The 26584-nt window shown below is 45.0% G+C and overlaps 1 protein-coding gene across 1 annotated transcript in view; it reads left to right on the plus strand.

Annotated features, from left to right (window-relative positions):
• LOC309384145 (uncharacterized protein) overlaps positions 1-20225 on the plus strand; it is a gene marked incomplete at its 3' end in the record, with an annotated part of 50722 nt that extends 30497 nt beyond the window's left edge. Inside the window, exons 3-6 of the mRNA XM_081937341.1 lie at positions 13141-13208; positions 16280-16409; positions 18828-20121; positions 20207-20225. Coding sequence (XP_081793467.1) covers positions 13141-13208; positions 16280-16409; positions 18828-20121; positions 20207-20225 — 1511 coding nt within the window. The remainder of the gene's footprint in view (positions 1-13140; positions 13209-16279; positions 16410-18827; positions 20122-20206) is intronic.
• Positions 20226-26584: the final 6359 nt, after the last annotated feature.

Raw genomic sequence — 26584 nt, forward strand, 5'->3', positions numbered from 1 at the left:
GATCCACACAGGGGAGAAGCCATATAAATGCATGGAGTGTGGAAAGGGATTTAGTGAAAATGGTCATCTTACTACCCATCAAAGGATCCACACAGGGGAGAAGCCATATAAATGCATGGAGTGTGGAAAGGACTTCAGAGCAAGCAGTGACCTTACATGCCATCAAAGGATCCACACAGGGGAGAAGCCATATAAATGCATGGAGTGTGGAAAGAGCTTTAGCCAAAACAGTCATCTTATTATCCATCAAAGGATCCACACAGGCGAGAAGCCATATAAATGCATGGCGTGTGGAAAGGACTTCAGAGCAAGCTGTGAGCTTACATGCCATCAAAGGATCCACACGGGGGAGAAGCCATATAGATGCATGGAGTGTGGAAAGAGCTTCAGAATAAGCAGTTCTCTTACATGCCATCAAAGGATCCACACAGGGGAGAAGCCATATAAATGCATGGAGTGTGGAAAGAGCTTCAGAATAAACAGTGTTCTTGCATCCCATCAAAGGATCCATACAGGGGAGAAGCCATATAAATGCATGGAGTGTGGAAAGAGCTTTAGCCAAAACAGTCACCTTATTACCCATCAAAGGATCCACACAGGGGAGAAGCCATATAAATGCATGCAGTGTGGAAAGGACTTCAGAATAATCAGTCAACTTACATCCCATCAAAGGATCCACACAGTGGAGAAACCATATAAATGCATGGAGTGTGGAAAGAGCTTCAGTACAAGGAGTGATCTTTCAACCCATGAAAGTATCCACAAAGGGGAGAAGCCATATAAATGCATGGAATGTGGAAAGGGCTTCAGCACCTACCATAATTTCCCAGAACACGATTCATAGACTGGAGAATCCCCAAACAATGATTAATTTGGATGAGAATCTATGCTAATTATTGATTTAATGGATTCTATAATTGGATTTATAATTTACAGACTGAACTCTGAAAAGGATTTTTAAAAATGAAAAAAGAAACTATGGGCACTTGTCATCATAATTATGATTTATACTTTTTAAAAATGTATCTGTATATACAGTATATAGGAGTGTCAGACTCTTGAGCTAGTTGTGTCACCTGATGGACATGCCCATCCCAGCCCCCGCGAACTGTTGCAATGCTTCACGTAGAGTACTAGAAAACCAAAAACAAACTTGGCGCTGCACTGGCTGCCAAAATGACCAGATCTTGTTTGGCCATGAAAAGCGAACTGGGTTTAAACGCCATGTGCAGCTTTGGTCATTTAGATATCTCTGTACACCAGGGGTGTCAAACTCTATTTCATTGTGGGCCACATCAGGGTTGTGTTTGACCTCAGGGGGGCGGGATAGGTGTTGATGTCACTTGTGTCAATCGCTGTTGTGGCTTGAGCCCTCTGCCAGCGAAAATGGGCTCCTGAGCTCTATTTTCAGCTGTGACAGCCTGCTGAAATCTTCTGCCAGTGAAAATGGAGCTCGGGAGAGTTGCACATGGCCCTTGCATGCTCCGTTTTTGACTGCGACAGCCTTCTGCAGCTCTCTGCCCACGAAAACTCCTGACCATGTGGCCCTCCTGAGCTCTGTTTTTGCTGGCAAAGGCAACACGGGTTGGTCCTTTTTTATTTGCAGGGTGGCTCCATGGGCCAGATCTAAGCATACCACTGTCCAGTTCCGGTGCCTGGGCCTTGATTTTGACACCTCTGCTCTATGCTTTTGGTGTCAATATTCAAAGAAACATTCAGTTCTTTGGCTGCCCCAAAAAAGTTGGTGCCTCTGGGGGTTGAACGACCCTTTCACAAGGGTCGCCTAAGACCATCCACCTCAACCGGCATCGCCCATGCTCAGGAGCACGTCCTGAAGTGTCAGGTGCATGAAGAGCTCCGGGTGGCAAAGCAGCCTCCTCTCAGCTCCGGGTGCAACCCAGACGCCGCCCCGCCCGGTCTCCATGCCAGGCCAAGGCGCTGAAGGGGGAGAGAAATGGCTTCTTCTGAGTGGTGGATCAGCCTTGGCTCCAACGGACATCCAAAGCCTGCGCAGTCGGCGGTGCCGCTTCAGCCCAGCCACCTGCACAGGGGCTCAAAGGTGCCCGGAGAGCAGGAGACCAGCCGGGCAATTGGGCCACCCACTTAAGCCAGCGGGACGGGCTCTCGCCCAGGCAGGCGCATGCCAGGATTCAAGCCTCCTTGGGCCTGGACACTGCCTTTGCCGCCCCCGCTGCCGGTCCTGTCCTGCGGGCTAATCTGAGCTTGGAGACTTTTTGGGCCCCGGGAAGGGCTGGCAGGAGAGGCCAGAGGGGAGGACAGGCCCCCGCCCACCTATTCCTTCTGTCCCAAGGAATTCCACTTGGGACGGAAGCACAGTTCGATGTAGCTTAAGCCTCCTTTTAAAATCCCATTTAAAGGGCAACTTCTTAATCTGTGTTTAAGAAAGAAGAAAGAAAGAAAGAAAGAAAGAAAGAAAGAAAGAAAGGGAAGGAAGGAAGGAAGGAAGGAAGGAAGGAAGGAAGGAAGGGGAGGCGGAATGGAAAGAAAGAAGAAAAGGGAGGGAAGAATGGAAAAAAACAAAGAAAGAAAGAAGAAAAGGGATCGGGGAATGGAAAGAAAAAGAAAGAAAGAAAGAAAGAAAGAAAGAAAGAAAGAAAGAAGAAGGAAAGGGAGGGGGGAATGAAAAGAAAGAAAGAAAAAAACGGAAGGAGGAATGGAAAGAAAGAAGAAAAGGGAGAGAGGAATGGAAAGAAAGAAAGAAAGAAAGAAAGAAAGAAAGAAAGAAAGAAAGAAAGAAAGAAAGAAAGAAGAAAGAAAACAAACAAACTGGGTGGGGGAACGGAATGTAAAAAAAATAAAATTAACAAAGTGAAACTCATGTAAACCACGAACTGCTGCTGGAAGCAGGCAAGGAGGTCATTTCATCCTGGAAAATCCCAGCCTGGTTGATCTTCTCCCAAACCAAGATTGGCAGATTAATCACTATGGTTTAATTATGTTCAATTTGTAATAATGAAAAGACATCCTGCATATAAAATATTTACATTACGATTCATAACAGTAGCAAAATTACAGTTATGAAGTAGCAACGAAAATAATTTTATGGTTGGGGATCACCACAACATGAGGAACTGTATTAAAGGGTCGCAGCTTTAGGAAGGTTGAGAACCTCTGTTCTAGGGATAAGTCTTTAGTTTAGCATACAGTGAATTTCTTGGGATAGGTTTCAGACTGCACAGTGTGCACAGTTTTGCCCATAACAAATCCAATGTGACTTTGTGCTTTAGTATCTATTGTTTTTAAGTAGGCAACAGCTGCTACTGCTGTGATAGAAGCATCAGAATATATACAGAGCTTTTGGCTTTGTATCTCTCAAAAGCAGGTTTATCAAGCTCAATTTATTGAGGGCCTCATCAGCATTATGGTTGCTCTCCAGTTGCATGTAAGATTATGATGACTCAGTGCCAGGTGGGCATGGCTGGGTAGGCATGGCTGGGAGGTCGCAGTCAGATCGTCAAGACTAGGTGATTATGGGTGGCTCGATATGGCCAGCTGGACGCTTCTCACTGGGCTCAGCTGACTTGGGATAGCTGGGTGAGGATGGGTCAAATCGTACTGGCTAGCTCAACATGGGGACAACTTGGTGCCCCACAAGCTCCTTGCCTCCCTAAACTGCTGGCAGCCAAGCGTGTGCATGTATTCGTGCGGACACATACACACAGAGACACGCACACACTTCATTCCAGGTTTGGGTACTTTTACCCACAGAGGAAGGAGAGGGCCTTCTCCCACTGTCCAGGCATGATTGGCAATTTCCAAGTCAGATGTGCCTGAAAGTCTCCATGCTTGGAATAGTGTGTGTGTGTATCTATGTGTGCATTTGCGCAGGATGTCAAAGGAGATGTTCTTCTCTCAATCCCAGACATCATTGGCATTTCCTTGTCCGGTGCCTCCTCTCGGCAAAGCAGGAGGCGGTGGATGACGCTGCTGCATGTGGAAGCGGGGAGAAGAAATTTTGCAGGAAGCAATTTCCTCCGAGTCCAACTTCTGCCTTGAGAGATCTCTGGAGAGGAAGAGGGAGTGGCGGGGGAGCTATGTTCTGTCCACACTGCATGCTCGACAGGCAGCTAAACCCACCTATCCTCCAATAAAACAGACCGTGTGTGTAGATCTGAATGCTTTATTGAAAGAACAGGACATGGTGAAACGGGGGAAAATAGGGATACATACAATGAGAACAAATACAAGATAGAGAGTATTGTTACTGCTAAACATAAGGAATAAATACAGGCAATTTATTTTTTAAAAAATAATATTTCATTTAACAGTTTTTTTAAAAAAGTCAAAAAGAAAAAAATATTTTTTGCAATTTCCTTCTCTCGAACATTTCCATCTTGGTATGCATCAATCTAAATCTCATCAACGATGCTCTGGGTGGGATGTGGGTTTGTCCTTGGATGACCATGTTCCACATGTTAAGATGGCTGCTTCTGCCTTCTCCAAATTTTAAGGGAAATGGAGTCTGGCTTTTCAGCATCACTTCACTAATACATGAAGATTTTTGGAAGGATTTGGAGGGGGCATATTTCAGGATTTGAGAGGCTCATGTTGGTTTGAAGTTTTTTATTCAATTGTCAGAAGTAGTTCTGGGTCAAGCTGGACAATAAAGAGACTGAAAAGAGCAGAGAAACTAATTCAGTTCTTTATAAACCCCCTTTCTCTTTCCATCGACATTCTTTCTTTCACTAATTGTATCTGAATCTCTTTTTTCTTGCATTGTCACCTCCCTATCCAGACAAACCTTTTCAAACTGTTGGAATCCTCTGGTTTTGTGGTTGGAGGAGAATTTCTATTTATGTTTTTCTGTTTATTCATGATCTGTGGATTGACGGGTCCCAATATCATTGCTGGACCTGGTCCGGGTTCTTCCTTCCCTGTGAATTGAATTTTTTGATTGTCGAGGTAAGGCAGAAGGGACAAGCCAGAACTTTATTTCAGGAACTGCTAATGTGTGGCCATCTTGTCTCCTCCACCCAGGCTCATACTTTGTCAGGGTGCGCACAGCTTTAGTATGTGAGACAACCCAAGAGCAATAATAGCAAAAGGTTTGTAAGAAATAATGGTTTTATCTACAAAAGAATATATACTATACATACACATACTACAGGCAGGAATCAAACAATCAGTAAATTACAGCAGGGAAGAACACACAGGAGAGAGACAGGGCCTCTTCTTATTATACAGTCTCTTAAAGGGATAACAGCCCCAAACCTTGCTGACTCAATCCCATCATTACATCAGGGCATCATTTCATCATCTTAGCAGTTGGTCAGCAGTTAAATCATTACCCTAACATACTTCCTGAGATGTATTGCCTATGTCAGTGATGGCAAACCTTTTCAGCACCGAGTGCCGAAACCAGAACATGCGTGCATGTGTGCGCACCAGAGCACCGGAAACCCAAAGACCAGCTGGCTGGCACACGCCTGCTTGTTTTTTGCCTGTTTTTCAGGCCACTTTCAGGCCGATTTTGGGCCCCAAAAGCAGCCTGGAAATGGAGGGAAAACAGCCTGAAAACAGCCACAAAACAGCCTCTTATTGGCTGTATTTCAGGCCGGGTTTTTTGGCCATTTTTAAGCTCTTTTCCGGTGTTCCAGCACCCGCTGGGGACTGTGCGTGTGCCCACAGAGAGGGCTCTGCGTGCCACCTCTGGCATGTATGGCAAAGGTTTGCCATCATGGGCCTATGTAATCCCTACAGAAATCAATGGTGACTCCCCCCCTCCCCATGATACAATATTTATCTTCACTTTTCATTATCTGCCTTCCCTGATTTTATAACTTTACCTTTTCTCTAGGCACATGTGAGATGGAAACTCGCCTAAAAGTCCTAAGTGTCTTAAATCTAGGTTTTTGTTCTGTTATGTGTGACAGTTGTTTCTTTTATATATTCTGGATGGTATTCAGTGTGAGAGTCGGAGGCTTTTAACAGAACGGTTTATTCACCACTGCTTCAGAACAAATACAACGAACTCTGGGTTGACAGTTTATTTTAAACCCACAGCTGTCAACCCGTTAACCAATAGGAGCTTAACATTAACCAATAGAAACACAGCTTAACCCATGCTTAACCAATGTATGTCCAAAGCTGTGCTGATTGACAGCTGGGACATAACAGTTTCTTTGTTACTTTGAAGCTTCACTGATGGACATGGGGGGGGGGGTTCAGGAGTTTTTGACAGAACAAGAATGCAGGTCATGATGTATGATGTCCATTTCTCTTCTTTTCTTCTGCCTGTCATTTCAACTCCTTCACTGTGTAGATTGGAGATCCTGAGGGAAAGGAGGCTTCCATCAAATCTCCCTCAGGAACTGTTTTTTTGAGGAGGATTTCCCAGGAGGTACTATAAAGTCCTCCTATTCCCAATGGAGATCTATAGACTACTTCTTCCTACTTTATTGTTTATGTATTTTAAAATTGTGTTTCCCTCACATGGAAGAGTAGAAAGATGTTGAGTCTTCTTTATTGTGGAGCTGAAATAGTGGTTAACATTTCAATTCAAGTAAGAGGAGGAGACTTATTACATTTGTATTCTCCCTTCAGAAAGTTAAGCTGGTCTACGTTTAGGACGTAAAGTGAGATTTGGACATTAAGAGTGAACATACCTAGCCTTTCTTCCTTGTGTAATACCCCTACTCAGACAACTAGTTATGAGGTCAGTAAAGGAAATACAGGTTGAAAAGGAATTAGTTTTGATGGAAAGCCTTATTGACCATAAGATTGCCCCACATCCCTATGATAAGGATGAGATTTCAGACACAGGCACATATGTACACCTTGCACCCTGGGGACTGGAGAGAGTGGCTTCAGAGGATAAGCCCTGAGAGTTATTTCATAGGTATTGTCTTTTTCCTTTTTCTCTACCATACATCTGTATTTGATCATGTTATGCCAAAGATTATATGCTTGCATTGTTGATTTAAAGCTCTGTAGTAGGCTAGACTCAATTGTAGCTAAAAATAGAGTCAAGAAGGGGGGAATAAAGTAGGACGTAAAGTGAGATTTGGACATTAAGAGTGAACATATGGGGTCAGGCTGGATAGCCTCTCGGGGGCCCCTTTCATCTTGTTTTTATAAACTAAAAGACGGAGTTGGAAGCTTGCGGAAGAACAGGAAACGTGAATGCTAAAACCGCAGAGTACAGCTAAAGTTCTTACAAAGCCACGTAGCCATTATGAGACTAGAGCTCCATACCTGTGGCCCAGACAAAAGGGGAAGCAAGACAGTATCTGCTTATAAGGCTTCTTTCCTCAAGGTAACCAATCAGAAATGGGTTAAGGATTTCCGTGTTCTGCTGCTTTTGACAAACTATAAGAATGCATGTTTCCTTCAGAACACTGTTCAGATTTTCAAATGGCGATCTTGGCTATATTATTCTGAACCTTTGGCTGCCAAATAAAACTCCTCCTCCTTTTGTAACCAACTGATACACTTTCTACAGTATGTAAAGAAGGAAGATTTTATGTGTTGTGTTTGTTTTGAAAAGTAAAAATATTTTTTTAAAAAATTAAAACTACTCCTTGATCCTGAAACGTCCAAGTCCCGTTATTTTCTGCAACACTTTCACCTTTCATTTTTCCTTCTTGTTTGTTCTGAGTCATTCTTTTACAGAATAACAGAGTTGGAAGGGACCTTGGAGATCTTCTAGTCCAACCCTCTGCTCAGGCAAGAAACCCTAGTCCGTTTTAGACGAATGATTGTCTAATCTCTTCTTTTAAAAAATGTTGGAATTTCTAAAGTGAAGTTGTTCCACTGATCTATTTTTCTAACTCTCGGGAAAATGGTCATTTCTGAGCAACAAAAATTTAAGGGAGATTCTTATTAGGAAATGTTATTTTTTAAAACTAGTACTTTTAAAAACAATACTCTTTACTGCAGCATAACACTGCCAAAAGCAGATGGATTGGGAAGGCTTCCTGATCAAGGGCAGGACGTGTGCCCTCTCCTGGTTTCGAATGGGAAATGCACCATTCTCCACTTTTTGCATCAGTATGGCCCATAGAAAATCCACCAGGGTGTTGACTCTGCAAAGAAAAGGGAACACCATGTACTTGGGCATTGGGCCACTGTTGCAGGTTCGCAAAGTAGTGAGATCATAAGACTTGCCTCCCTAGGATGCTGGACTCCCTCTCTTTAACCCTTTGAGCTTCGCAGGCAGTTAAAAAGGCCACAAGAACGTGTCAGGTTTCCAAATAGCATCCAAAATTAAATCAGAGTCAAAGGCAAAGTATTGCTCAAAGTTTCAATTTATTAAGAGAGCCATTTTTGGCACATCTGGAAAAACCCGAATCTGAAAGCTTCCTGGGTTTCCCCACCCAATTGAAAATTCAAGACCTTGCCCCCACACCCACAAGTCCATCACATGGTCCAATCTTCCACTGCCATGCTGGCAGTTCCACATATCCAGTTCCGGTCAGGTGCAGAGGTGCAGAGACAAAGGATGACCTTGGCTTTCTAGAATGGCTTTTTGTTTTGGCTGCATAGCATCTAAGTCCATACAGTTCCCCCTCCCATTTTCCCACAATAGAAAAGGCATTGTAGAATAATAGAAAGTGTGGCAGGCCAAAGATCCAAAAGGAATATGGCTGCAGGCCTGACAGAACATCTTAAAGGAAAGAGAGCCAGAGGTGGAAAGGCTGGTGTATGCATGGGTGGGTTTCTTTCCACATGTAAGAAACAATCAACCCCCCCCCCATTATCCCAAATAAAATATTAACCATTAAAAAAATATTATCCAATAAGGAAAAGCCTCAGAAAAGCCAAAAGACCAAGACGCTAATAAAAACCGCCTGAAGCCCATTCCACATTCCAGCCAGATGAATAAAGAAAACATTATAACAAGAAGCCAAGTTCAAAGGGATGCAGGCACTTAAGGAGATAAGGAGCTTATTGAAACAGGAACCCAACTATCTAGATGGCTCCATTCACAAGCAAAGCAAATACCGCCTGCAGAATATGGCAGGATATTTCGAAACCCCTACCGGCAATTTTGACAGCTAGCAAAAGCAGAATGATTGGATTAGAGCAAGCAGCCCCTCACCCAAAAATCTAACATAGGACATAGATATCAGCCACAATAAGAATTACCCAACCCCCTTTCAGAACCCAAAGCTTATATTGCACAAATCCCAAACTTCAAAGTTTCAGAACCTTTGAAGAACCCTTCCACTCACCCAGTTGGATGGTCAGTTGCCCCAGAGCCGCACGCTGTGTCTACATCCAGATGCAATCATTTGAGTCTTGGGAGTGGGAGACCCCCATATCCCATGTTTCCCTACCAATCTTTTCGATGATTCTAACAGGCAGAGGGGGAAGCAGAGCTCCAGATGAGGAATAAATTCAGGTCCCAGAAAACAAAAGGGGTGAACTGGATAGTCTTTTCTGCCCCATTTCTTCAGCTCCTGGATAGGGGGAGTGGATGAGCTTGGATGGGAAATCTCGAGCAGGAAATCAGAAAAGGTTAGGAAGGAAGAGATGTAAAAGATTATGCCTGCATTCCCATTATGTGCTGGATGACACTAAACTAGGTTTGCTGCCTCTGCAGTTCAATTTGCCATAGGAGGATACTAGTGAACCTGATCATCATGTTAAGCTGTGTGCTTTTAAGCCTTTGTTTCACCTGAACTGAGCCCCTCAACGTGGTTGACATGTTTGTGTTCAGGGCATCTTGTGGGAACTTGCATGGCTGAGTGTAGGAAGAAAGAGGAATGGAGCATCCTAAACAAGAGTCAGTTGACTGGCTTTTCATTTGATGTGGACTGAATTTTCATCATTTGTTAAATGCCAAATACACTGAATATTCTAGGTGGAAGACATCCATTTACCATCTCAGAAAACTACTTCTATGGGGATGAGTGTGGTTGAGGGCTTGAGGGCTTGTTCTCCTATTCCCCTCCTCTCCCATTTCTCAGCTCTTGTATGAGCACCTTCCGTGCACAGAAAATCCACCAGGGGGGCACTTCAGCTTTGGGTCCCTGTTACAAGTTGGGAAGGCAGTGACGTCATTCAGGTTTTGCCTTTCTATGATACTAGACTCTCTCTCTTTAACCACATGTGCTGTGCAGGAGTTTAGAAAGACAGAGAGAAAATCTGAAAGATCCAGAGGTGGAAAAGGTAGGTGTGTGTGTGTGTGTTCTTTTCACAGAAAGGGAGACGGAGGGTTATCCCTCTAACAAAAGGGGAAGAGAGAGACATGCCTAGTCCTCATCCAGGTTCAGTTTTGTGAGTTTTAGGAGTGGGAGAAACTCCCCCCCCCCCCGATCCTATGTTTCCCTCCCGCCTAACTGCCCTTTTCCATGTTTGTAACAGGCATGGGGAGAAAGCAGAGGCCATGCATGCTGCCCTCCAGAATAAATCGAGATTCTCATAAATGAAGGTGGTAGGGAGGGACCTGGAGAGAGTCCTTCCCACCCCCTTTCCTGGTGAAAGCTCCTGTGTAGGGGGAGAGCTTGCATGGCAAATCTCAAGCAGGAAATAAGAAATATATTTGCAAGGAAGAGAGGCAGAAGATGATGCCTACATTCTCACTGTGTGTTGGATGACACTAAACTAGGTTTGGACTCCCTTTCTAATTTGTCTTAGGAGAGTAGTAAACCAGCATCCTAAACCAGGGTCAACTGACTGGCATTTCATTTGATGTGAACTGAAGTTTCATGCTTTGATCTACACTTTAAAAAAGCAAGTCTCTCCTTGTGAGTAAAAAGAAATTGAAATGATCCAAAATGCCAAATACACTCAATCTTCTTGATGGAAGTCATCACTTTACCAGCTCAGAAAATACTTCTCAATATGTGGGGATGAGTGTTGATGAATGGTCCAATCCACAACTTTCTGGCTGTTTGAATATATTCTCTTTTCTGTAAGAGAATCAGAAAATGGAGGTCATTTGTTCATCTTCTTTAGAGACAACTTTATTTCTTTGGCTAAGAGGACTTTAGGTATTCCCAAGGCTAGGTGAACGTTGCTAAGAATGTATGGGAAGCCCACCCCTCAACCCCCCCTCCCCCGGAGAACAAAATATTCGGGGGAATATTAAAAAGAAGCAGAATATTACATTTCTCCTAAGGGAGAGATGGAGAAACATGCTCTTAAGGGAGGCAGAAGGCAGCCTCAGTCTCCCTGCCCCAAGGGGAAACTGAGGGGGGCAGCTTTTAGAAATGCAGATTTGGTAATCCATTCAGAAAGACTGGATCAGGCAGAAAATTCAGATACGCAACACAATTAAGCCAAAGGTTGACAAAGTTGGGCTTTGCCTTGATATATGAATGGCATAACACAGGATGTGGTTTCGTGTTTTTAGAGCAGTGGTCTCAATCTTGACAAGGTCCTCTCTTTGCCCCAGTTTTTCATAACATTTCATAACATATAGCCATTTGGAGATTTTGCAGAAGTCCCCAAAGGAAGGAACAAAATGTACAGGATGGTAAGAATCCGGATCACAAAGATGGGAGACTTTTTATAAAGGTTCTCCAGCTTAGAAATGCCCACCATGCATGGTCATATGACAGCAACACCAGTGCCTTCTGTAATGCCCCAGTCCTGCTCAGATCTTAAAAAGAAAAATTCAATGTATGTGAATGGAAAGAGAATCTGTTCCCAGAACTTGTACTCGTGACCGTTAGACAAAATTGTATTTTTTCAGACAAACACCTTTGATTTGCATTTCCCCTTTTGCCTATAGAGTGCCACCCATGAGCCCTACGTGACCCCATAGGAATCCAGAAGGTATAAAATCCACCCACTCTGAACTCCATTTTGTCAGCCGTCCCAGAATGACATGTGGTTGGTGGTTCTGCTTTCTTTCCAATCAGCCTCCAGCCTCCATTTTATTCCCAGCACCTTCCTCCTGTATTGGAACTGAACCAGATGGATATTTCTCTCAAGAAATGAAAAAAGCATTTGGAGATACACAACTTTCCTTGCACTAATTCTGAATTGTGTTGCAGGACAGAGAGAATGGCTGGCCTTCCTTTAGCAAGTGAGGGAAGTGGAAAAGGCCCTTCCGGTGCTCAGTCTGGAATCCGTGGGCAGATCTGGGCAAGAACTGGGCAGAAGATGCTGGAAGAAGGAACCATCGTTTCACAAGTTCAGGCCTGGAACTTCAGGAGCGTCCAATATCAGGAGGATGAGGGTCCCCGAGGACTTTGCAGCCGACTCCACTTCTTTTGTAGTCGATGGTTGAGACCAGAAAAGCACACAAAAGCGCAGATGCTGGACCTGGTTGTTCTGGAGCAGTTCCTGGCCCTTCTGCCCCTGCAGATGGAGAGCTGGGTGCGGGAGTGTGGAGCAGAGACCAGCTCCCAGGCGGTGGCCCTGGTGGAAGGCTTCCTCCTGAGCCAGGCGGAGGAGGAGAAGAAGGAGCAGGTTGAGTTGCAGGTGAAATATCCATCTTACCCCGGTATTTCTTTCCTTTGTCACAAGTCCAGCAGAGTTGGTAAAAAATTCCTTTTTTACATTTACATTTCAAACACGTATTTGAAATTCCTTTATATATGTTTGGTAGTTTATCAGTGTTAAGTAGAAGGATACATCGTTTTATGAAAGATTTATTTTAAATTATAATTTAACACAAATTTTAAACTCTTCAACCACATGTCTTCCCCTTGTTTAGGCATTATATTATACACAAACATCTTTTCCTTTGGATTTTGACATCTTCTTACCAGACTTTCCTGGCATTCACACTATGTGGAGATGCTTCACTAATCTTTGTATAGTTCCCTTATCCATTCTAGAAGAAAGATTTTGCACAGCAATTTCTTTCTTACTTCCCAACCTAATTGATTGACACTGAGTGATTTGCAGTGGGGTTCACTGGGGAAAGAAACCACTTCATGATTTGTGATGTCCATTCATTCTTTTCTCCTATTTCAAGTCCTTCGCAATGGAGATCAGAGAACCTGAGAGAAAGAGGCATCCGTCAAATCTCCCTCAAGAACTGTCCTTCAAGGGGATCTCTCAGGGAGATCCAAATCAGGGCCCCTCAGGAGGTAATATAAGGTCCTTCCATTCCTTTGATAATTCCTAACTTTCTCATCGTGTCTGTTTCGTCTCCTCTATAGCATAACTCCTCCCATCTTACTAATAATTATGCTTTTTGAAATTCTGTCTCCCTCACAGGGAGGAATAGACGGAAGTTGACTCTTGGTTTTGGGGGAGCAAAAACTAGGATTGAACCTCCAGCTCAGGTAAGAGAAGAACATTCACTTACTAGATTTGTATTTCCATTTCCATCAGGAAATCAGAGTATGTAGATAGTATAGGTCAGTGATGGCAAACCTATGGCATGCGTGCCACAGGTGGCACCCGGAGCCATTTGTTAGGGAACGTGAGGTGTTGCCTGTTGACTTCGGTCTTCCTTTGAGCCGTTTTTCGCAAAAAAGCCACGAAAAACCGGCCGAACGGGCATACTGGAAGTTCAGTAACGGACTTCCGGTTTGCTCATATGGCCGTTTTTCACCCTCCAGAGCCTTCAGGGAAGCCTCCTGAAGGTCCCTGAAGGCTCCAGAGGGCGAAAATCAGCCCTACGGACAAAGCGGAAGTGACTTCCAGTTTCCCTGTAGATCTGTTTTTCGCCCTCCGGAGGCTTCAGGAAAGCTTCTAAGGCCTCCGGGGAGGGGGGGGGGAGGAGGCTGTTTTCGTGCTCTCCAGGCTCCTAGAAAGCCTCTGGAACCTATGGAGGGTGAAAAAACAATGGCAAAAGCGGGTGGTGGCGCACATGGCATTATGGGTGTGGCACGCCCGCACACAACCCCCCTGTGCTCCCCCTGCTTTTGGCACGGGAGCCAAAAAAGGTTCACCATCACTGGTACAGGTAATACAGTCGTAAGTGTGAAAAATGGGCATGTCATTTTTTCGCTGCTGTGTAACTTTCAACAGCCACTAAAAACTTAAAACTGTTCTTAGTCGAGAACTACATATAATGTCTTCTGCCATTTTACCCTCTGCTTTTGGTTGGAAATTCTTCTTAGGACTAGTGTCTTAAAAACAAAACTCTTTTGCTAATTACCGTGTTTACCTGAAAATAAGACCTCCCTGGATAATAAGCCCAATCGGGATTTTGAGTGCATGCGCTAAAATAAGCCCTCCCCCAAAAATAAGCCCTCCAAGAAAATATTGCAACACAGCAGCAGCCATGAGGTGACCACGCTCTCCGCCTCCTGCACCTCAAAAATAATAAGACTCGGTATGCACCAGCTGCCTGAAATGTGCTGCTGGACACGAAGTGGGAGGCCCCATGCCTCTGCCTCTACCTGCTGCCAGTGCTGTCCCTTCATGTTTTGGAAGGGAAATAAATAAATCCTGCAGACTCTCACCATGCAAACCTAAGCACAGGCAACAACAGCTCTGCCTTCTCCCTTCCAAAACATGCTGTAATTGTGATCTGAATAAGAGCGGCTTGACCTACTGTTCAGATACCTCCAGGCTCTTTCCCGAAGGGAGGGTGCCACTTGTCTCTGTGTTTCCTCATCTTCCGCAGTGCAAGGGGTAGCACGCAAGTCCTCTTTTCATTTTTGATACACTCGCCACTTGCAGCAACTGGGACTGTTGCAGGGGACACCGGCAGGAGATGGAGGCTTGCTCCTCCCTCCCCAATTGTTTTCTCCTCTGCTTCAGCCCAACCTAACCCTCCATCCAGCAGTTAAGGATGAGGGGCTTGCCCACCTCGCCATGAGACCTCTGATGGCGTTCATATCAAAACGAAGTGCTGCGAGTTCAGGTGTCCTTTCCGTTTGTTTCCCCCTCCTCTCTCCCTCTCACCCTTTCTCTCTCTCCCAGGGAACTGTGTGGGGGGAGGGGAAGGCCATCAAGGGGACGCTGTCAAGACACTAGGGGAAAGGACGAAGCCTCCCTGCTGCCAGAGCCCAGAATTTTAAGGCAGAAAAGTGGAAGGGACGGGGGGGGGGGATTTCAAATGTCCTGGAGAAAAGGAGCCAAGCTCTTCTGTTTGCTGTCTTAAGTGGGTGCTGAGGCCAACCCTGCGGGAAGCAATCTGCTTCTCCAAGCAAAACCTCATGGGCTTTGCAGAACCACAGGGGAAGGCCCTCCAGGTGGGCAACAACAGCTGGGCCTTCTCCCTCCCAAAACACACCAGGATGGAATCTGAATAACACCAGCGGTGGTGAAATGCTTCCCAAAAAGGAGGCAACAAATGGGAAGGGCCACGGTCTCGCAGCACTTTGTTTTGATTTAGGCGCTGCTGCTGATGTTGAAAGAATGGCTTTTACACTTTAGCTTTTGCATGCTATGTCACCCGAGAGGTCTCATGGAGAGGCAGGCGAGCCCCTCGTTCTTCGCTGTGCAGCTTCTCTCTCCCGTTTCTCCTGTGCTTTAGCCTCGCCCTCTATCATCCTCCAAGGTTCAAAGGGGATGGGAGTGCTGGGACAAATCTGAAAGAACAAAAGTCCCTTCAGGATAATTCCTCCAGCACCTAGCAATTCCCCCCACCCCCCAAATACCATGAGCCCCCAGCCTCCCCACCATCCCCGTTACTTTGGCAGCTGATAGCAAGGAAGCAAAGTAGAGACTGACAGTAAATATTAATCCCCACATTTGTGTCTCGATTTGGAGGCCAAACAATCCAGCTTTGCAAAAGCTAAGAAATGTTATCCCCAGAAAATGTTCTTCATTTTCTTATTTACGTGCCAGCCAATGGCTCACGATAGCAGCAGCTTCCTTGCAATCTGAGGAGGGGCAGATTCTGTGGAGGTAGATGGCAAACCACGCTGATCCCTGGTTGAGCTCTCCCAGCATTTTCATGAAGGTGTTGAGGATAAAGAGGATTGCTCCTTCTTAGGACAACATAAGTCTTTCATAAAACACTACAAAGAATCTCTTCGACACACTTCTGAAGGGTTAGTATCACTTATTGGTGGGTTTTCCAAGGCCCACCTGCCAGTTGATTCTCTCAAGACACTGAGGGCCTTTTGATTGTGGATGGATGAATAGATCCAGAAGGAAGAGTATTTTGATGATGGTTGGCTGGATGTTTGGTATATCAATTGATCCAGGAGGAAACGGGGCTTATTTAACCTGAATGGCACTGAAAGTCCTGCAGAATCATTCAAGTTGATAAAACCTGCCTAAAATCTTTCTTTAGTCAAATGCTTCTTATTCTTTCTGTTTCCTCATCTAAACTATAGAACTTTACTAAGCATAGCCATTTACCTTAGTGCATAGCTTTGCTTTGGAAATTTCTAAACAACAGGAAAGATCCTGCAGTTTTTCCTTGACCTGTTCTGTATTTTTCCCCTTTCAGGAGTTTCATCTGCCCTTTGAGGAGGTGGCTGTTTATTTCTCCGAGGAGGAGTGGTCTCAGCTGGATCCCCACCAAAAAGCTCTGCATTGGGAAGTCATGCTGGAGAATTATAAGAATGTGGCCTTTCTTGGTAAGGGTTTCCTACTCTCCCTCAGACAGTTCAGGGAGACATTTTGTAGTTAGATGCCATTAATTAGTTCTTATGAAAACATCTCTAAATAGATACCTTCTCTTCAGAGGGAGAAGGGAAAATTCTGTTTTTCTTTTGTCTTTTTTGATCAATTTTTTATTGTTTTCTCCATCTATAACAACTTACAATCATCACATTAACATTCTTGTGTCATCATACCTGTATATATCAATCGTATATCGCTTCTATATTTATATACATTTGTTTACAGTTCTATACATTTCTCTATTGTTTCTTGGCTAGATTAACTTTATTTCTGTTATGCAACCATTTATACCAATTATCCCAAATTTCATAGTATTCAGACTCTTCTTTATCCTTTAATCTTAATGTTAACTTGTCCATTTCTAGGCACTCTAGAATTTTCTGAATCACTAATTCATCAGGGGGAATATTACTCTGGTTCCAACATTGGGCAAACGTTATTCTAGCTGTAGTCAACAGATGTATTAGTATATATTTAATTTTCTTTCTATATTTCCCCTTGGTTATTCCCAGCAGAAAGAGTTCTGGTTTATAATCTATTTGTTCCTCTGTAATTTGTTGTATTCATTTCCAAATTTTAATCCAATACTTTTGAGTTTCCGGACAGGTCCACCATATATGATAGAAAGTCCCTTGTGTTTTTTTACACTTCCAGCAGGTTGGATTTATGTTCGGATACATTATGGCCAATCTCATTGGTGGTCAATGCCAACAATAAAACATTTTGTACATGTTTTCCTTGTACGCTACTGATCTTGTTAATTTATAATTTGTGTTCCAAATTCTTTCCCAATCCACTAGATCTATATTGTGTCCAAAATTCTTGGCCCACACTATCATGCAACCCTTAACTACTACTTCTTCCAATGTCACTTCTAATAAATATTTATACATTTTTGCTATGAATTTATCTTCCAAGCCTGTTAAAATTTTATCTACTTATTGTAATTCTGTGTAGATTCCATATTCTTTTACATCTTTTTTGTACCACGATTGTAATTGAAGATATGTTGGTATTTTCATGTAGTGTTTTTCCCTAATTTTGTTCCAGACCTGTATCAGCGCGCGTCTAATATAGTATCTATGAAAATATTTTTGTTTCTTTTTTCCCTCTTCCCATAATAAAAAATGCCATCTCATTTGCAAATCGTGGCCCTCTAGTGTTAATACTCATTTATTTTTTAAATTAATCCTATCCCTAATCGAAGTTAACGCTGCTGTTTTAGAATAAAGCTCCAAGTCAGGGAGTCCCATACCACAGCTTCTTCTATCATCCTGTAATGCTTTCAGTTTTATTCTAGCTTTCTTCCCTTGCCATATGAATTTTAATATAATTTTATTCAGTTCAATAAAAAAGTTTTTCTCTACTTTTATGGGGATTGTTTGAAGGAAATAGGCCTATGGCAGCGATGGCGAACCATTTTTGGCTCGCGTGCCATGGGGGAGAGCACAGGGGGATCGTGTGTGGACGTGCTGCATCCATAAAGCAACGCGTGACACACACCCCTGGTGCACATGCGTGGATGAGAGGCACTCTCCCCTCCCATTTTTCCATGCTTTTTTCACCTTACCCAGGCTCCAGAGTCTTTATAGGGCAAAAAACGACCTTCCGAGCAAACTGGAAGTCACTTCCAGTTTGCTCAGAGGATTGGTTTAAGCCCTCTGGAGGTTTCAGGGACCTTCCCTGAAGCCTCCAGAGGGCTTAAACTGACCCTCCGAGCAAACCGGAAGTCCATTCCCGAACTTCCTGTTTGCCCATAGGTTTTTTTTTCCCCTGCTCTGGAGGCTTCACGGAACCTCCTGAAGCCTCCAGAGACCCTTCGGGGGGGGGGAGGCTCTTTTTGCCCTCCCCAGGCTCCTATAAAGCCTCTGGAGCCTGTGGAGGGCGAAAAATGACTTTAAAAAAGGCTGAACTCAACTGGCCAGCAGCACGCATGCGCGCTGGCAAGCTGATAGGGCAAGACCTCGTGTGCCCTGACAAATGGCTCCGTGTGCCATAGGTTCCCCATCCTGGGTCTATGGCATTCTATTAGATGTGTCCTATTGAAATTGTTTGTGTATTTCTATTTAAACACTTTAGTGACAAAGTAACTCCTTAGTTTGAGGTAATACCAAACTCCATCACTCAGATTTCAGCTATTTTGGTCCATATACTTCCATATCATTCAAATATTTTGATTTAATATCTTTTTCAAGGTTTAATGACTCATCAATAGAGATATTATCATTTTTAAACCATGCAAATATAAGGATACAAACATGCAATATATATTAGAATTTGGCACAATGCCTGAAGGCAATCAATATGACTTCTGACAGAGTTATCCTTCCCCCTAACCTTTATCTCACTTTCATTTCTCTTTCCCTTTGAAGGTGATAGTGAGAATGATAATAAAGACTCTGCAGAACCAATAAAAGTGTTCAGACAAGGTGATGTAATGAAGAAACCTGCAATTCAAACAGAATTCCAAAAGCAGGAGAGAAACCAGTCAAATAACTGGAATAAGGAAAGCTCAACTTTAGATGTAAATGGACTCTGTCCATCACAAGCCAAAAGACAAACCAATATATGCAAAGACACAGGGAAAAATTACAGTTGGATATTCACACTTTCTCAAGAAAATGGTTCTCTTGAGTCCAAGAAAAGTTTTCTCATTGGAGAGAAGTCAAATAAATACAAAGAACATGGAAACAGGGTTGTTAATAGGACATCCACAAGGGAGAAGCCATATAAATGCACGGAGTGCGGAAAGAGCTTCAGAACAAGCAGTGAACTTACACTCCATCAAAGGATCCACACAGGGGAGAAGCCACATAAATGCATGGAGTGTGGAAAGGGCTTTAGCCAAAAGAGTAACCTTATTACCCATCAAATGATCCACAAAGAGGATAAGCCATATAATTGCATGGAGTGTAGAAAGGGCTTTAGCCAAAAGAGTAACCTTATTACCCATCAAAAGATCCACACAGGGGAGAAGCCATATAAATGCATGGAGTGTGGAAAGGGCTTTAGAACAAGCAACGAACTTGCATGCCATCGAAGGATCCACACAGGGGAGAAGCCATATAAATGCATGGAGTGTGGAAAGAGTTTCAGAACAAGCAGTACACTTACATCCCATCAAAGGACCCACATAGGGGAGACACCATATAAATGCATGGAGTGTGGAAAGGACTTCAGAACAAACAGTGTTCTTAAATCCCATCAAAGGATCCACATAGGAGAGAAACCGTATAAATGCATGGAGTGTGGAAAGGGCTTCGTCCAAAACAGTCACCTTATTACCCATCAAAGGATGCACACAGGGGAGAAGCCATATAAATGCATGGAGTGTGTTAAGATCTTTAGAACAAGCAATGAACTTACACGCCATCAAATGATCCACACAGTAGAGAAGTCACATAAATGCATGGAGTGTGGAAAGAGCTTCAGAACAAGCAGTAAACTTACATGCCATCAAAGGATCCACACAGGAGAGAAGCCTTATAAATGCATGGAGTGTGGAAAGAGCTTCAGAACAAGCAATGAACTTACATCCCATCAAAGGATCCACACAGGAGAGAAGCCATATAAATGCATGGAATGTGAAAAGGGCTTCAGAACAAGCAAAGATCTTACATGCCATCAAAGGATCCACACAAGGGAGAAGCCATATAAATGCATGGAGTGTGGAAAGAGCTTCAGAACAAGCTATGAACTTGCATGCCATCAAAGAATCCACACAGGGAAGAAGCCATATAAATGCATGGAGTGTGGAAAGGACTTCATAACAAGCGGTGCCCTTACTCTCCATCAAAGAATCCACACAGGGAAGAAGCCATATAAATGCATGGAGTGTGGAAAGGACTTCAGAACAAGCAGTGAACTTACATGCCATCAAAGGATCCACACAGGGGAGAAGCCATATAAATGCATGGAGTGTGGAAAGAGCTTCAGAACAAGCAATGAACTTACATCCCATCAAATGATCCACACAGGGGAGAAGCCATATAAATGCATGGAGTGTGGAAAGGGTTTCAGAACAAACTGTGAACTTACATCCCATCAAAGGATCCACACAGGAGAGAAGCCATATAAATGTATGGAGTGTGGAAAGGGTTTCAGAACAAGCAATGAACTTACATCCCATCAAATGATCCACACAGGGGAGAAGCCATATAAATGCATGGAGTGTGGAAAGGGTTTCAGAACAAACTGTGAACTTACATCCCATCAAAGGATCCACACAGGAGAGAAGCCATATAAATGTATGGAGTGTGGAAAGGGTTTCAGAACAAGCAGTGATCTTACATCCCATCAAAGGATCCACACACGGGAGAAGCCACATGGAGTGTGGAAAGGGCTTCAGTACACCCCATAGTCTTATTTTCCATAACATTCATAGAGTGGAGAAACCCCAAAACACAGATACATTTGGATGAGAATGTATGCTAACTATTGATTTAATGGGTTCTATATATGGATTTCCAATTTACAGACTGAACTCTGAAAAGCATTTTTCTGCCATTCACCCTCCTGACAACCATAGAGTGTTGGGTTTAGTAATGAAAAAAGAAACAATGAACTAGTGTCATTATAATTATGATTTACACTTTTTTGAATGTATCTGTATATACTGTAATAGGAGTGTCAGACAGGTGGTTCATGGACCAGTTGCATCATGTGGTGGACACGGCCACCCCAGCTCTGCAAATAGGGAAACCGTCACAATGCATCAGGTAATAGCAACGTCATGCGGGGAGTTTGCAACCCGTGGTATATAGGTTCATTTTATCTAATTTTCTTACAAATGAGCTTAACTGGGATCCCCCAAAGTAATTAAATTTGCATCCTTAGTGTAGAACTGAGACCTGAGTCAGCCGGTATCTCTCAGAGTGATTTAACAGATGCTGCTTCCCTAAGCCCAAAACGAAAATATCAAAAAAATAATCAAATTGCACCCATGGTATAGAACTGGGATCCTCCACAGCAGTGCTCCCCAACCTTTTTATCACCGCGGACCGGTAAATGTTTGATAATTTTTCTGTGGCCCGCTTGTTTTGATTTAATAATTTTAATTTAATTGTATTTAAACATGCCTTCAAAATAAAATACAGCTACACCAAAAAATGAATATAAAGTGATTTATTTTATTTAACTCACTAGAATGCCAAATCAATGAGAACCCTGAGCTTGTTTCTTTGCAACGAGATGGTTCCATCTGGGGGTAATAGGAGACAATGACACCCGAAGTGTGTTGCTTATGTCCAGTTTATTCCGTTGTTTTGTTTTGGTTGCTGTCACTGCAGAAAACCCCGCTTCACACAGATAGGTTGTCAGAAATGGCAATAGGGATTCAAGTGCTGTGGTGGCAATCTCAGGGTATTCCGCCATGACTTTAATCCAGAACACCGGCAGAGTTGTTGTCTCGAACGTAGTTGCCAGCATGCCCCTTTCAATACAGAGATGCCAGCGTGCCCCTTTCAACACAGAGATGGCAGCATGCCCCTTTCAATACAGAGATGCCCCAGCATTCCCCCTTTCAATACAGAGATCATCGCGCCATAGTGCTGAGTCTCCTCAATAGCAGAGAACCCCCGCCCCCCCCTCCGTGCACTTATGCCTGAACCCGCACAAACACATTCGACCCAGGAGTTGTTGACCTAAATAAGTGCAATAGGCCTGGGTGAATGAGAGGGCATTCTAATAAAACCACTGCTGCTCCTCTTTCCGTTTGATAGTGCTGAGTCCCCCCCCCCTCCGTGCACATATCTTACGGCAGCTTCTCTTCAGTCCCCGCGTCTCCAACCTCGAGTTCTCAGTCCTCCCGTTGCGCCTCCTCCTCGGCCAATGGCGTGAGGTTTGCCTTTCGGCCAATCAGAAAGCGGGAGGACCCGCTCCCTGATTGGCCAGGAGGAGCATCAGTGTAACAATAGCGAATTTTCATTTGCTATTGTCACACAATGGGCGGGCTTGGGAGGGCGCAATGCTCTGCGCCTCGGCCGCCCGCCACAGTGAAATGATTTGAAGTTCCTCGGGCGGCCCGGTGCCAATTGATCCACAGACCGGCACTGGTCCGCGGCCCGGGGGTTGGGGAACAAGGCTCCACAGTAGTTACATTTGCATCTCTAGTGTAGAACTGAGACCTGAGTCAGCCGGTATCTATGCAGAAACAATGAACATGACTCAGTCAAAGGCCTGATGATATGAGGGAATTGTCACATGCAGATCAATGTAGAGCGTGTGGGAAGAGCTGAAAGGATGAGCAATTCCTCTCTCACAAAAGGAGCCAGAAGTGCCCCAAGTGCTTGTGCAATTTTTTCCCCAAGAATAATGGCCATATTTTGCTTTTCTGTAGTTTGCTGAGGGCTAAGAAGTCCAAATTTGATTTAAATAAAATCAATTAAAAATCAATTATGTGGTTTTGTTCTAGTCATGTATTATACTTACGTATTAAACTCTTTAGTTGATTTAAAAATGTTTAACCCAAGATTTGTGGAAGGATTTAGAGGGAGCATATTTCAGGATTTGAGAGGCTCATGTTGGTTTGAAGCTCAGTTGTCAGTAATAGTTCTGGATCAAGCTGGACTATGAAGAGAGTGAGAAGACCACAATGCTCCGCAATGCTCCAGCTGCTCTGCGGAGTGTCGCGCAGGCACACTATGCACCTACGCGGAAGCACAGCCTTTAAAAACCGGTAAGGAGCGCGGGCAGGCGGTTGGGCCCTCTGGAGCACCGGAACGGAACGGTATCCAGTGCTCCAAGCTGGCTCCGGTACACCCGTACCAGGGCGTACTGCCTGCAACTCACCACTGAGCTGGACTATAAAGAGACTGAAAAGAGCAGAGAAGTTAAGTCAGTTCTTTTTTAACCCCTTTTCTCTTTCCATCTACATTCTTTCTTTCCCTAATTGTAACTAAATCACTTTTTTTCCCCTTTGTATTGTCACCTCCATATCCAGCGGAATCTCTTCAAACCATTGGAAAATCTTCAAGTTTTGTCTGTTTATTTGCAATCTGTGGATTGATGAATCCCAGTATCATTGTTCAGGCTGGTCCAAGGGAGTCGCAGGAGTCTTCTCCAGCACCATAGTTCAAAGGCCTCAATTTTTTCGCACTCAGCCTTCTTTATGGTCCAACTTTCACAGCCGTACATTGCAATGATCCTATGATGGGGCTTGTTTGTCCCTTCAGCCACTAGATGGGGCTAAAGAACAACAACAGTATATAAAGGTATATGGTGTGGCATGACAAGCTACATGGGGGAGGCTGGCCAGGCAAAGCAGGAGGCAGAGGGCGGCGCTGCGGGTGGAGCTGCGGTGTCCAATTTCTGTCTTGACAGATCTCTAGAGAGCAAAGGGAGGAGGCAGAGGAGCAGCACTCCTTGGTCCTGCACGAGGGAGTCTGGCCCTTCTTGAAAGGGAATCCCTGTTTCCAATATTATTTGGTAAGGATGGCGGCTTGTTGGGGCAGCCTTCCTTCATGCAGCTCCCCCGCCACCCCCTTCTCCTCTCCAGAGATCTGCAGGGGAGACACATAAGGAGGGCAAGGTGCAGCTTCTATATTGGCCACTTCTACCTCTCCAAGTCCCCCAGGTGGTGGAAGGAAAAAGCCAAAAAAGTGCACCTGGGAGGGGCCAGCAAGGCTGAGGGGGAGGATCTGGAGGTCTCTAGTGGAGGAAGGTGAGACCAGGGTGAGCCTTGCCCACCAGAAGAGCCTTGCCATCCCTCTCAGGCTAAACACAGTACCCCCCTGGATGGTGGTAAGGGCTTCCCCCAGCTCCTCGAAGCAGAGGGCAAGTGGCCAGCCCTCAAGCTCCCGAGGCATCAGGACACCACAACTCAGCTCAGCCCTGCTTCCCCAAGGGGGCGCCCAGCCACGCGTACCTCCTCCTCGAGTCTCCTGCTACTGTGCTCACTCTCCTTGGCCAGGTTGCTCATGGTGGGTACAGGAGGGCGAGGCTCATGGGTGCTGCTTTGAGGTGTCTGCTTTGCCTACCAGGCTATGGCAACAGCTACCCTTCTGGCTCAGGGGCTTCCCAGCGGGAGGAGAGTGGAGGGGAGGCAGGGATCCTGCTGGACAGGACCTGCTGCTTCCAATGCCAACATCAAGTTGCAAGGCAAGGCAGGTAGCAAGGGTGTGGGGCCCCAAGGTACGCAAGTGTGGTGCAGGTGGCTCGGGGCCAAGTGCAGCTTATTGGACATCAGGGCTCACATCCAGTTGGCTGCCACTGCAGGCCAACAAGCTGAAGCTGTTGCTGGGCACTGCCAGTTTCTGTACGCTCACCCCCTCCTCTACATGCACCCAGGGGGGTTGCCCAGCTGGGCTGGTGTGGGCCTGGGGAGAGGCGGTGGGGATAGATAGCGACTGCAGGGGAAAGGCTGTTGCCAAAGATGTGTACTTTCATACAATACTCCATGATATCTTTGGAGGGATCATTGTCCCTGAATCAAGGAAATCTTAAGAAATTTCTGTGTTCTTCTCTAACAAAGAAGCAATGGAACATCTGTTGAATGTCAGCTACGAAAGCAACAGAATCTCTGTAAAATTGCAAGAGAGCTCTAGAAGTGTATTATTGAGGTCTGGACCCAATAGGAGAGCATCATTTAAAGAAACACCTTCACATTTGGCACTAGAGTCAAATACTACCCTAATTTTACCTGGCTTGTTAGAGTAGTAGTAGGTGCCAAATAGTAGTATGTACCAGCATTCCTTATAGTCTTTGAGAGGGGGAGTTGGTATTTCTGCATGACCATTCCCAAAGATTTTCTCCATGAAAGAAAAAAAGTGGTCTCTCATTTCTGGCTTTATTTGGAAATTACTTTTAAGGGAAGAGAAGGGCTTCAGCATCTGTTCTCTATTGTTAGGTAGGTGTCTCCTCTATGCTCTGAAGGGAAGAGGGACTACCCAGTTGTTTGTGTCATCTTTAACTAGTCCCTGCTCCATCATCTCTAAAAAGTGTTTGTCCTCAATAGACATGACCTCAAAAGATTGTCATCTTTTGTGTTTGGGGAAGAAGCATCCTTCAAATCTTTTCAAGAACTTTTCAGGAGGATCCCTCACTAAGCTCCAAATCATGACACATCAAGTAGTACCAGAGATGGGTTCCTACCGGTTCAGACTGGTTTGACTGAATAGGGAGTAAAAATTGGGACTAGCTCTCCGAACCGGTAGTACCGGCAGCCTGGCCATGTCCCTGAATCGGTTCGGTCCCCTGGCCTGTTCCCGCTTGCTCCCCCCACATGCCCGGTCACTGCTCGTTCGCTCCCTCCACGCGCTCTCCCCATTCGCTCGCTCTCCCCGTGCACCTGGTTGCCGCTCTCCCTCGCCCCGCCCATCCGCACCATGCTTGCCCCACCTGCCTCCCTGCCTGCTGCTCACTGATTCACTGGCTTGCCGATCCCCCCACCTCTGAGAGCCCAACATATACCGCATTCACCACACAGCCCACTACCGTTACTGGCCTCATCCTCACGTCGTCACTTGCTGACTTTCTGAGACACTTGAGTCCTTGCTGACTTCCCAGCCTGCCTGCTGTGTTACTGCTGCCCCCTTCTGCGGCTGCCTAAAGGTAAGTAAGCCTACTGCTGCAACTTTACGGGGGGCAGCTGGTAGGGGGGCAGCAAGAAACTACTGAGAGTGCCGGCAGCATTCGTGGTCTATGCGAGCCCGGGGAGTGGCTGAGGCCTTCCATGTCATCACTCCCCTGGCTCGCATAGACTGTGAAGCCCGCTGAAGCTCAGAGGGCAACATTGCAGAGTGCACCTGGGTGGCAAGAAGCTACCGAGAGCACCGAAAGGCTTCACAATCTATGCGAGCTCAGGGATTGGTGGCAAGGAAGGCCTCAGCCAGTCCCTGGGCTCATGTACACCACAAAGCCTGCTGGCACTCGGCTGAGGCCTTTCTTGCCATCCCCCCTCCCAGTCCCCAGGCTCACCTGGCTGGCTAAGCCACCTCAGCTTCCTGCCATGCAGGTCTAGCTGACTGGGTTGTCCCTGTGTACCTCCAGTCCAGCTTACCTTCAGTTGGAGCATCTGGTCTGGTCACCTGCTGCCTATATCCATTCCAGCATCCATCTCATCGGAGAGCAGCTGATTCTGCCTGCTGGTAAGTGGCTGGGTTCTTTCTTTATGCTTTTAATGTTTTTTTCA

Source organism: Natrix helvetica (genome assembly GCF_964273705.1).
Source record: "Natrix helvetica genome assembly, chromosome: 1".
In the NCBI taxonomy this organism is placed as follows: Eukaryota; Metazoa; Chordata; class Lepidosauria; order Squamata; family Natricidae; genus Natrix; species Natrix helvetica.